Raw genomic sequence first — 13,739 nt, forward strand, 5'->3', positions numbered from 1 at the left:
CGTCCGACTATCCATGAGAACTGGACCGTTCTGGAGAGCTCTCTCGCGAGTATATCTTTCTCGTCATCTCGCTCTCTCTTTCTCCCGCGCTCACCATCTTCGACACCAGAGCGCGAGAGAATATATATTCTCTTTCTCCACTTGCTTGCGCACCGATCATCGCGAGACGCACGTGGGTATCGCGGTGTACCGGAGTGCTGTTCGTCTGGCACGGTTCGCTCCGAGGAAATGTAGGTAGGGAAATTGGCGCGCGTCGGCCAGGAATCGCGACATTGCGTAGCTTTCGTTGAGACCGACGATAAAGGACACGGGCTGGAATAGCGAGATGTCATCCTGAGCATAAATTTGCCGAACTATCTTCCACGTTGCATCTCAATCGCGCGCGAATTCCTGTCGTGGAAATTTGATTAGAATCGCGGCGGTGTGGATTCCCGTCGCGAAGAGGCGAAAGTAAAAGGCGACGGCAATACTTTCGTATTCTCGAAACGATCGGACGTACAAGATAAAAACCTCTCCGGTCGTTTTAATAACGCTCTTCAAATGCAAAGTACAACGAATCGGGCCAGTATTTTCTGTAATAAGTATAAAAGTTGACAGGGTTTATCTCACACACCGGTGGTTTTTAACCGGTTTTCTCTATTCGCGGCGGCGCGCGTCCGGATATTTTTCAAAAATAGGCACAAAGATGTTGTTTTGAGACTCTCACGGATGCACGCACGTCGGATATCGCGTAGCCATTCGCGTTGCTAATTTTTCGCGTGGGTATACGATCGCGTTGCTATTGTTAGTAGCCGTTAAGGAAAACGGGTTTCTTCAGGTGAAACGCGACTGTAGGTTCATTACGACTAATCCATTACAACGTCGCGGTGTTACGACGTGGAACGAACATAAGCGGTGCAAAGTATCAAAACAAGTCGTACCACAAGATCGTTTAGTCAAGTTGGAATGACTTATTTCTTCATCTTGAGATTCTATGTTCACAACGGGCTTTCTGTAAAAATTATGATTTCTGAATTTCTTACGTCGCTCTTCTTGGATACCATCAGTTTCGTAAACTGGTATCCATCACTTTATGACAATCGTTTTGGAACGATGAAGCAAACGGCGGAGTACTGATGATGGGCGTTGTACAAATTCGTGAAATTGCGTTGTTGAAAGAGAAAAAAAATGTAGAATCGCGCGCGTATCAGCGTTACAGCGACGGCGGATCATAAAATAAATTCTGCTCCGGATTATTATTATTATCGGATTTAATAGCGAGCGTATACCGGTTTACATTTAGTCCATGTGGCGTGCGTGCCTGCATGCGTCGGATGAGGGCCTGAATCGAATGGACATTGTCGACAGCATCGGTATCGGGACCACTTAGGCGCTGCTACGTGACTTCGTCTGCTTGCATTCACTCGAATCGCGGCGCGGGGACGCGATTTCACACGTCCTGGAATCCGATTTAAGCCGAGCACGAGGTCGTACCGCGCGATCGCACGTTTTAGAATTGGAAACCCGCATCGGTTTCTCTTCGCTGCATTCGCCATTACTTCACTCGCGATTCTGTCTGCGAAGTAAATCGATTTGAAGACTCGGACGAGTCGGAATACTTGGCAATCAACGTCAATGTTCTGGACCAAGGACGTAGAGCATATAGACTGCGCCATCCGTACGTGTAAAATCGGTCGGCAAAAATGAGACAGGACGTGAAAACAGTTGGTCGCAATCTCTTTCTATTCAACCAATCATAATCTTAAAAAGAGAGGGAGATTGGCCGATTTCACGCTCCCTCTCTCTTATTTTTCTTAACCATTCGATGTATTATGGCGCCAGTCCAGGCTCTAATCTTTGTTCCGGACATACTTACTGTTAGATTTAATATATAAAACAAATTGCTGCGTTAGATAAAACGGAGAGGTAATCACAGTTCTCTGGGGAATTATTTACGACAAGAAACGCATCGGGTCGTCGACACCGATTCGGTGGTTCACTTTGTTCGACAAGGCAATTCAATGTGGCGATTACTTCTTAGGCACGACTAACCACGAGCGACATAATTACAAAGGTGTGTACCGCCTGTCCATGGAGGCGACGAAAGGCGTGGTGCTGCGTTTGTAAAATCCGTTGGCCTCTGCAAGCGTAAGTCGCATTACTTCCACATATGTAGGTTAATGTCAAGGGAGTACAATAATCTGCTAATATATCTTCGGCGTGATTGATGACGTGCTGCAATCGCCCATTCTTCCGCGCGGAATTGAAGACGTTGCTTTTAATTTACGACGACGAAAAGGAGATTCGCCAACGTATAATTTGCGCTTTAAAAGGATAGGCGGCGATCTTGAGCCGAGACCGGCAATTTATCGTGCCAAAGAAACGTTTTTGAAAAGTTTTTTCTTTTTTCTCTAGAGAAGCTCTCTTATATCTTCTAATGATTTTAATGTATCGATAGTATGACTCGTCGAGAATTCACTTATTTATTTCTCGCTCATCGGTGACGTTAAGTAGCTGCCGGAGAGAATTCAAGGGTAAATTAATAGCGCAATTAAACGAGGTGAGATTAGCAGTGCAGTCTCGCTGTTAATATCGCGAGGGCGGCGTTTTTAGACGTTCACCGTTGTATTTACAGCCACCTAATCTCCGGTTAGTGAATTTCATCACTAGCAAACAGTCGTGACATTTCACCTGTGCTCCGTTGGCCTCGATAGTCAAGCGACCACATTCGCCTCATCTGCAGATAAATACGTGCATCACTTCCGTGTTACCTTATGACCTACCTTCATAAGAAATCACTACAACAAATGTTAGCCCTCTGTTATAATTTTCCTTGACTTGTGATTTTTCATGGAATAATACATACCGTTTTTTGTCAAATTTTGAATAGTTGGGCAAAAAGAGGATCATTCTTAATAGTTTCAATGCAATCTAAAAATATCAATAATTTTCAAAAATTTTGAGATACGATTGTAAAAGAAATAAAACCTATCCGAATTTATATACATATATATATGAATTCACTTTCAAAAAATGTCAAGTTTAAATCGTTATTGACATTTATTGCGTCACTTTTCAAAGTAAAGGATACATATGTGTATATGAATCATTCGGACAAACTTTATTCCTCTCGGATAGCCATATCTCAAAAAATTTTTTAAATGGTAATCATTAGTCTACTAACGCAACAGCGATCTGATATCGAACCTATACTTCCAACAGCGTGGATAATTCAATCTGGATAAAATATTGATAGAAACGCATTAGTGAGCCCTACAATCTTACACAACTTGTTGCTCGAGAAACAATGGGCAAGAATAATATAAAACTTTCTCGATTGGGAGTGGCAGGTCGAAGATAGTTCGTTTCTGAGCACGATGCAATGCTTCACCGCGTAGAAAAGCTTCCTAATTATCATTAAAACCGCACTGGCTGAAACTAGCCACCACAACGAGCACACAACGTGAGATTTATTACTCGAAGGCCAATCCCTTTTGATTCAACTCAATTACGTCATTATCGGTCGTGATCAACGATGAGGCAACGAAAATCTCAAATCTGTATACCTCATATATACCTAATAACGTATTTCGCTAAATATTACGTACAAGAGATTAAATTGAAATATATATTAATAATAAATATATTAATGTTGTTAGGATGGAGCAAGCATATTGTCCAATTACAGCGAAGTGGACGGGCGCATTGAGCGATCGTACTTGCAAAATGGCTCGTGTCAAATGAGCGAGAGCGAGCGAACGGCTGCACCCTTATCGCGAAGAGAACGAATAGTATCGGCGGCGGCGGCGGCGGCGCGTGATGCAGCAGCGTCGAACGCGGAATCGAGGCTACGAGTCGATTCTCATGGCCTCGGCTTATATCGTCTTTCCGTCGAACGAAAAATCACACGACCCGTAAGGTCGGGATTTAAATCCGAGCGCGATCTAGTCGTCATCCCCGTGCCGCCGTTGGCGATCCAGCGAAATTTAATATCACCGTAACGGGGATTCGCGCGGCTTCCGCAATAACATAAAAATTGATCTCGCAAGTACCACGCGGGCTGCACGCTCTACATCGTTCCCCTCTACGTCGCCCTCTGATATTGCAGCTCTCCTAGGCGAAGGATTAAAATGCTCTGCATTGTTATGCCGTCCTCTTGATATGCTAGGCGGCTGTAATATGAGTATGTGGCACGAGAGGGATATACTGCGCGCGGAACCTGCATCGAGACATCGAGACACGATATACGAGGAGGCCTCGGGATGGAAAGTGGCCGGTGTGTCACGACATTCTGTGTATGATCATTCGCGATACCGCAAGAACGTCCCAAGTTGTACGCATATTATCGCGCAAAGTAAAAATAAGTTTTCTAGACACAATGGGTCTTATTTTCTGTGGCTATATACTTTTTAAAGTGAAATAGGTATACGTTTAATATTTGACTGAAAGAAAGAGAGTATATACAGTCTAATGCGGGAATAAAAAAGATCTAATGACTTAGCCTCGACAGGAGAAAAAAAGAATACTTGACCGCAATCTATATCATGATGCGCGATGACGCAATGAAGAATGGCAACTTTTTTTTGCATGCTTGCGACACTGATTATCTTCGTAATAACTTCGCTGCGTATTGTTTCCGATAATGTATGCGCTCGCGCATTTGCGTACATCTAGAAGTCATGGACGCATGCAACTTGCAGATCCTTATATGCACGTGTGTACGTGTATATGCGTCTTCTCGGAAAGCTAAGCGGCTTACGTTCGATGGATGCGAGAGGCTAGAGAAAGTCCGTGTATATACTCTGTTTCTCATATAGATGATAGCGCGGGAATAGCGCGAACGCGTTTTGGCATTACGCGCAGCGTATCCGTTCGGAGGTGATAAAAAGAAATATTAGAATATTTCCTGCGTAATAATTCGAGATGACACTTAACGACGACGTTTCGTCGGATGATTAAGGACACGCTACCGAGCTCATGAAAGCTTTATTTAAGGCGGTAGTTAAATGTACAAGTATACTGCGCTGTCCGCGCGATATGTCGTCATTCGCCACCTGCGTAGGACCATAGGAATTCACAACCAATGACACCATGTGCTGCTCGTAGGCGTACGCGTGGTGTAAAATATACATTATTGAAAAACTGGGTCCTGCACGAAAGACAGGTATTCTCCAAGCTGTTAAAACCTCCCGCGTTCATAACCGAATGCAGCCGTGCGCGCATGATTTCAAGCTCTTTATATCTTTAATATAAAAATTTGTAAAATATAACAGCAGTCATACACAACACACGTTATAACGGTGAATTGTGTTATATATAAACAGATATAGGACCTGATATTGCGACATCTGAAGACATTCATATTCGAGAATTCGATTAAAAATTTCTGATTTTATTAGGTGTTAAACTTAATTCCTGCCGTTTTTCGTCTCCAAAATTGATTTGTTTCGAAGCAAAATACCTCAATCAAAGTATTATTAATAAAGTATTATTAATTAGTAATAAAGTAGAAAATGAAGAAAATTATTTTGTTTAAGGTATTCATCTTCCCTTCGAAACAAATCAATTTTGGAGACGAAAAACGGCAGAAATTAAGTTTACCTAATAATCAAATTAAATCAGATTTTATCTTTAATATAAAAACTTGGAAAATATAGCAACGTTCACGTCATAATACAAGTTATTTAATGTGATTAAATTATGTCATATATAAAAAGACATTGGATACTGCAATAATTAAAAGCTCGTATTCGAGAATTTAATTAAAAAATTCTGATTTTTTCATCAAATTGAATTGGATTATTTTGTTCGAAACATTCAAGATATTTTCTTTACGATGCGAATCGTTTAAGCATTTCTTATTTACAGACTGAATATTTCGCGATGTCTGAGCCAACCGAATGATGTTTGAGTTAGCCTTAGGCAAAGATCATTACGGACACGGTGTGTTCGTCACTGTTGTCGAGTAGTGTGCACGTTGTCGCGACCCGGATTCGATAGTGGAATAACTCTTCGAAAAGATCACGAACGCGTATCGTTTGCTGTGATTTGTTGTCACAAGAAATCTAGAGGTCTATTTTTATAGCTTTTGTACTTAAAGTGAAATGGTATATATGTTTAAAATTTGGTGAAAGCGGAAAGGAAAGTTCTAGTATCATTCAACGAAGCAATAAAAAAAAACCAACTTAGTACTTGCTATAAAGTACCTTCTAAAAATAATACCATCGAGATTCGTATCTCGTTAAATACAGGTCGGATAATTGTATACGATTTAATTTTCCAAACGATATGACATGCGGCGTATTATATGAAATAATATTCACCGGGGATCTAGTCGCGAATGATGTAACATGTGCTCGGGAACGATTTCGACGTGGGCGTACGTTCGCATTTTAGATCGAGTTCGCACGTTTGAATTTAATGAGCGCTCCATTTGATTTCGACTCGCTCCTCGTGTTCTGTGTCACGTCGAGAATTCGCGTTTGCTTTCGCAGTAGGAAAATTTATTTCCAACAGTGCAACAGCAGGAGCAGCGCGGCAGAACAGCTTGGAATACCAGGTACACACGCGCGTGTCTATTTATTTATAATTGACTCGTGCCTCTTACATAACTGCATTCGCATTCCGCGTACAGATAACAAAACGGTCGGTTAACGTCTCGGCGGGATTATTGACTGCTGACAGGGATGCATAAATCCAGTAGGAACGAATGAGAAACCTTCGTGCGAACCAGACATTAACTAACCACGCCTTGTCCGAAAGAATTGTAGATTCTTTGTGCACTTCATCTTCTTGTGCACCCGAGAGTTTCACTTTCATCGGAAACTGTTGCTCTCGGGGTTGATTTCACCAACATCGGTTTATCAGACTTAAATAAATCATTCATCTGTATTACAGCTAACTTTACGAAAGAAAGAGGCTCGTTTAATTTAATTGATCAACGTTGATAGTATCGATCCTTAAGGCGATTCCTATAAACATTGGAGGAGTTAATTGATCACTCCATTCTTTTTTATGGACAAAATTAAGACGGGAAGTGAATTAAGAGTCCGTCGATTTTAATTAATTTATATCCGCTTCTACTAATAAAGATTAATTTTAACCTTGATTCAACCTATTCTTCATCTTTTTCTAATTGTCAGAACTAAAAAGAGATGTAAAATTAGTTGAACCAAGATTAAAGTTACCCTACATTGATAGAAACAGGCATTAGCGTTATTTGTAGGAGCATCGTCCGTAGAGAGTAAAATGTTCAGCCTTACTTAATCTTTCGGATAAATGCGGTACCTTTTAGAAGAGTGAAAAGATAAAATGGTTTCCGCGGTGCTGTCAACGGCTGTTATACCGTGCAATCAACAATCTAACGTATGATTAATCTAATGTACGATTTCCGTATTTGCTCTCGCGCACACTGACGCAATCCGACAAAAAGAGACCGGCGTAAGATAAACAAATGAGGGAGAATGAGTCGCTAGAATCGATATATGGCCGGAGGTACGAAGTGGCGTCTTAAAGGATTTACATATAATCAGCGAGCGGGTAGTCGCGCCGGCCGGGGACTCGAGGAGAGTATATATACGCGATTCAAAGGTCGCCTTGTTACGAGGTGATTCCTCGAGTGGCGAGTGGTCTTTGCCATTTCCCATGAGCATAGCCATAAAGGCGGCAGAGGTCGGCCGACCGACCGACCAACCCGACCAACACGATGGATCACAGCGATAAGGATATATGCAACATGTTCTGCAGCTTGTACTGTACACCGGAAGTGATCCCACCGCGTTCGAGGAACAGTCCGAGAAGTAACAAGTCTCGTCGTTCCCGTCGGCAGCCACCGTGTCTTGTCTCCGCGTTTCTGCGTTCGTCCATTGCTCGCGCTGATATTTGTCGATATATTTTCGCGTGGGCGTGGATCGACCGACCCGAATGCCAGTCGGCTCTGCCTTTTACTTCGGGACGCCAAACAAATGCTGTCTACGTGGGTAGCGTGGAGCAGCTTTATTATAATAAAGTCTCGTGGAATGATAGAAAGGTGCAGGATGCTAATAATAGCTTTTCGCAGGGTCGCCGCAGGTCGGCAGGTGTGCTTCACGGTATATCTACTGTTTCTCGACGGATCAGTGTCGTCGACTTCACGTTCGCGAGTTTCGTTACGTAGTCGCGTTGAGAACTTGAACAAGTTGAGAAAGAAACGTTTCAACTTGCGCGCAATAAAAAAAAAAAAGGTAAATGCAGAATGACTCCCTTCTCCCCCCCCGATCCAGTTACCTGATTTTATTTAGAGTACTTTGTGCTCGGATAATAAGAGTGGCTTTGTACAACAAAGTGACATTGCAATATTGAGATCTGCGATCGAGAGAAAGCCGTAAAACGATAAAGCGACGCAGGAATCGAAACACAGCCGTCGATACTAAGATCGTTTCTTTTAAATTCTACCCATAGGCATAGACGAGTCATAAAGCATAAGCCTAACAAAAATAAGAATAAACCGTTAATGGCCATTTGCACAACCGCTAGTTGGGTGGTAAATGTCCATCGGACATAAATCGTCTGTCCCGATCGGTCTTATATATCGCGCGCCGCAACATTGGAACAAAACGACAAATAGAGCGGTTTGACGCACGCAGAACGCTTTCTGGAAAATTTATGGCGCGCGTCTAATTGTCGGTGTTCTCTCGGTGTACGTCTGAAATTGCGCACGTATTGCTCTGACGGTTTAATTTCAAGAGCAAAACAAGTTGAGTAAGATTTAAGCCGAGTTATCCGACGTCATCTAATCGTCCATAAAAAGAAAGATCGAGGATAAGAAATGTAAAAGAAAAGAAAACCTGGCAAACGAGACAAAAGTCTCGCGCGATGTCACGCGAGAAGCTTTATTCCCTCGAGAGTTTGATCGCGACAAATTCGCACGTATATACATATCTCGCCGGTCGACCGATACCAAATACCTCTTCAATTCGGAGTGCACGCCGATAATGAGTGCCAGATAACGCGCGCGGAGAACACGTTCAGGACACGTTTGGGACGGGATTCTCACGACATGCATGGAGTCGGTAAACATCCACGCCCCAGAAACCGACGTATCAGGTTCCACGATCCCGACGGCCTCGCTACGATGTCCGTCTTTCCGTCTGTCGTCGACAAAGTTCCTTGAAAATTGTGCAACGCAACTTTGGCTCGTTTTCTTCGCGATCTCCTCGGTACGATGACGTAGATCATGTACCATTTTTTTTATGCCGCGCTCGCGTTCGCAGGATAAGATCTCGCTCGCGCCAATGAAACCGAAACTGGCCGCTCCCACGTGAGCATTATATAGGTGCCGGTTGTTCAAAGCCACGACGCGGTAATTCAATTGACCGTCGTATTTGCGAGGAGAGATATGTAAATAAACGACATAAATAAATGATGTATAGAGTTGAAGTAGATTAACTACTGAGATTAACTACAAGATTAATTTTACTGAACGTTAAATGAGATATCATGCATCAGAATCTTGAATGAACAAGGATATTTTATTTCATTAACTAAACTGTACTATACACAGCTCGAGTATCTCGACTGGATATGTTGAGCGTGAGAATAATTTCACTAAGTATAACCGGAGTGTAGAGTAGTCGAAGTCTAAATAGACATCTTCGTATTCAATGAGCATCGAGCGTGAGAATAATGTTTAAGACGAAAGTGGAAGCATTGCCGAGGCTGTGTGCCTTTTGCGTATGACCCGGCTTTATGAAATGCGTATATATCAAGCGAAGATAGATGTCGGTGTAGAGGCGGACAACGAGACAACTTGTCCTGCCAGCGAGATACTCCGAAAGAATAAGAGCAAAGGAGAGCTAGGAAGGCGGATTTATTCGGCCTATTTACAGCAATTGTTTAACGGGAGCTCGTGAGGCGGGCGTTTTCTACACGTTAGTTACACGCGTAATTGGAGATCCGCTCTTTCCTGTCTTGCCCTGTCTTGCGAATAACAAAGGCAACCGTTGACAGACGTGCAGGGAAATTGCAGAGTTGCGCCTTAGAGAAGGCGGGCCTGCGATCGCACGAACTTTAAATAGAGCTCCTCTCCGCCGGCTTCAAACCTTTAATTATACACGATCGGTGGAGCAAGTGGCTTCGCGAATACATTGTTGAGTTCTGGCATACTATCCGCGATTACATTGATTAAAATATTTCAGCGCTCGAAAAGAACTGTAAAAGAACGGCTCACGTTGGCGTTGGCAATCGACTTTCCCGTCGACTTCAAACGGAACTTCTCGATCGGTAGAGATCCTTCATTATGAGCGCGATCAAACAGTGCGATTTCACAAATAGATATTTCTGGGGCGCAACGGATCTTTTATGGCTGAAATAAGATATTTTATCGTGCATAATATTGTAACATGTAGACGAACGGTGTGTTTTACGTTGACGTTGGCATTGACTTTCTCTGTATCGACTTCGAAAAGGCATTAGAGATTCGACACACGAACGAAAGCGCGGGCCTCGCGGGGAATTTCGAGGTCCTACCCCGAGTTTAGAATAATCCATATTCTTTTTGTGGGCGTAAACCAGATGTAGGAGAGCACGCAGTCGCGGTGTCGCCAGGTTACCGTAAAACGTGACTGGAAGAATAAGGATTTCGATTCTCTCATAATACCACGGAGCCGTTGCCGCCTGGGCTTAATAAATTCGCCGTCTTTTTCATGTTCACCAATCGCGTTTGTTCTTTGACTTTATTCGTGGAAGGAATTCGATTAATTCGTAATTGGAATGACTGTATCTCTGCTCCGTCCATGAGATCACGAAATCGACATAAAACCACCCAACGTGACTCTTTCTCATCGCCGTGTGTATTGTTAATGAAATATTTAGTGGTCGTTACACGTATGGAAATGCAAACAGCCACGATTTAGTTTGGAAAGGCTTTAACGTGAATGTAATTTAATTTGTATGTGTCATCAGATTCGTAGAGTAACGCAGAGTAGAGTAGCTATTATGTTCAATCGACGACAACCTTGAAAATAAAATTACATAACCGTGTGTCAAAAGACAAACAGAAGTTTACTGCAGCGGCGGTAGAAATAAAAAGAAAATATAAGATTATAGTACGATCTTATTGCTCATTTGATCTCCGAGGGCGCTAATGCGATGAACGATCGTAAAATCTAGCGCGCGAGATCATAACGGAGCAAAATTGGTATTTGAAGCATAAAGCAAGTTACATAAAATGACTCGGCTGGATGAAAACACGCCGTTCAATTAATTCGTAGAAAAATAACGTGGCCTCCGGATGCCCAGACGAAGACGTTCGCGCATTAACCTCGAGCCTCTCCCGTTTTGCAGGTGATATAGAGGACTGTCTAGTGGCTCCAGTTTCCCAAGGTCAGTTCACGCCGCTGCCAGAAGCCTTATGCTGGGCGATTCTGGAGCTGACTTCCCAGAGGCAAGCGGCGACCTTGGACACCCTCAGATCAGCCCTGAGGAACGCCTTCCCGGCTATGCAGAGGCCCAGCCGAGAGCTCGTTTACGACGCGCTCGCCAAGCTCATGCAAGAACGAAAGATCTATCACACGTCTCAGGGCTACTTCGTTGTAACGCCCGAGACCAAAAGGCTTAGACGTGACTCCGGTAGCTCCAGGCGGTGTTCCAGGGACGTGAACGGGTCCAGAGGTCAGGGTAGCATGCTGATGAGCAACGACGAGGCGGTGGCACTCGTACACGGTGAGATGCTCACTTTGCGAGACGGCGATGTTACGCATCAGGCTGTACAGACGAACCTGGCGGACGTTATTTGCGGAGGTAAGACGAGTCTCGCTAATTATTTTCTGAGCCTGACGTCACCTCGAGCTATTTTCTCAATAGACAAAGTCTATAATTTACTAGCTAGCTTCATGTAAACGCGATGACTTTTGAAGAAAATTATTTTTTAAGCAGTTCCTTTGCTATTTTTCTTTAATATTTTAGTTAAAATATGGAAACGTGATGTAAGAAACGTGTAAACGTTGTTAGAACAGACAGGTTATTAATCACGAGAAGCGTAGACATATGTTATGCGCTTCCACGAGGAAGTTGTCGTGCAAGAAGTTAATGCTGCGGAAATATCGGCTGTATATATCGCGCACGAAAGATGGTGTTGGGTGATGACGCGATTAACGTGCTTTCGTCTTCATTCAGTATAGTAACCGCAGAGTTCTCTGCGTCTTATTAGAGTGTCGCGTATCCCGTTGTCTCCTGCGGTGCGCGAGGCTTATCCGCGAGGGAAAGTTTCCCGTAACCATGTTTCCCGCCGCACCGTCTCGCGATATCAATCAGATAGTTAATTTATAACGCAAGATAGTTAATTTATAACACATTGCCGATCAATTTAACGCGTTAACATCGTTTCCACGACACGATATGAACGTGCATTACGCGGGACCGAAATTATGTTTCAGGAAAGTGCTAAATATAGAGTTCAACAGAGTGGAGAAATTCTTGTTATTAAATAATATAGCCGAGTGTTCCAGAGAGAAATTAATGTACGCTGCAGGCGTAACATAAATAGTACCATAGAAATGCGTTTGTGTTACTTGTAATGCCTCGCATAATTTTTGTGACGTCGAGGCTCAATGACAAAAGCATACGGATGAACAGATAAACGCGTGAGAGGCTGAGATCGATTTCGCCGTGTCTCACGAAAGGATGCGCAGGAAGTCGGAGCCCTCGTAAAACTTGCGAGAATGAACTCGCTTGTCCGGCAGACCGGTCGGTCCAGGCAAACTCGTTCGGCACGTGTTCGGGAAACGTTCCGATTGTGTCCAGGAGGAGAGCAGTTCGCGAAGCTGCTCACTCTCCGAGGCCTTTTTCTGCTGGCGACTCGACGAACGAGTCGGGAGAACGTTTATGTTGTTGTCGTCCTTGGTAGCCACGCAAGCCTCGTCGCCGGAAGATCATCAATTCCTCTCGCGATCGTGTACGAAAAATCAGTGCGCGATCTTAATTTCGCTTTTTACCACGTTCGCGGAAATGTCAGGAAGAAACAATGTTTGTCCTCTGCCATATGTCCACATTCTTATTCCTGATGATATTCGTTGTCAGTGTCTCTCAGTCAAGAAACGCTGCCTCAGGCAGAACACAAAAAATCATAGCAAGATCAAGATGACATCAAGTAGAAATCATTTTAGGAAAGATCATAATGCTATTTTATATACTTTTGACGATGATTTTGTGATGAATTCTTGGACATGATAATGAGATTTTTTAAATTACTCATCATTGTTTAACATCATTATGAATTTTCCTTTTATTTCTACTTAATAATCATCTTTCTTATTATGATTTTGTGTTCTACCTGGGGCGTTGATTACACATGAAAAGTCCTAATGCAATTGTCGTTTCGATTATTGCCGCAACAGGAACTCGAGGAATTCTCTTCTATCTGCGACTTTTTATTATCTTTGACAAAAAATTCTCATGTTTCGTGATATATCGCCAGGTGAGACCTTTATACTACAACGCACGCGGAAGCTTCTTGCGGTATATTCTTTTTTATTCTTTTTTTTTTTTTAACATACGTCGAGTGTGCGTACGTGCAGAATAGAGCCGCCAACATCAGCACATATAGAGAACAAGAAAGAAGGAAAAAGAGATGAGAGAGAGAGAGAGAGAGAGAGAGAGAGAGAGAGAGAGAGAACGGAGTAGAGAAGCTGACGATGCCTGGAAAGCGTTTAGCACAACCAATATATTAGCTATTGGTCACGACATTGTCTACCGTTACATACGCTGTCGACATCATTGTGGAA

The 13,739-nt window shown here is 43.1% G+C and overlaps 1 protein-coding gene across 2 annotated transcripts in view; it reads left to right on the forward strand.

Moving 5' to 3' along the window:
- Window positions 1–13,739, forward strand: part of knockout (Stork-head domain-containing protein knockout) — a 77,951-nt gene that overhangs the window by 60,212 nt on the left and 4,000 nt on the right. For both annotated transcript variants that reach the window (XM_018506203.1, XM_018506204.1), the window contains exon 4: window positions 11,302–11,757. In XM_018506203.1, coding sequence (XP_018361705.1) covers window positions 11,302–11,757 — 456 coding nt within the window. The remainder of the gene's footprint in view (window positions 1–11,301; window positions 11,758–13,739) is intronic.

The sequence above is a fragment of the Trachymyrmex cornetzi genome, unplaced genomic scaffold, assembly GCF_001594075.2.
Source record: "Trachymyrmex cornetzi isolate Tcor2-1 unplaced genomic scaffold, Tcor1.1 scaffold223, whole genome shotgun sequence".
Classification (NCBI taxonomy): domain Eukaryota; kingdom Metazoa; phylum Arthropoda; class Insecta; order Hymenoptera; family Formicidae; genus Trachymyrmex; species Trachymyrmex cornetzi.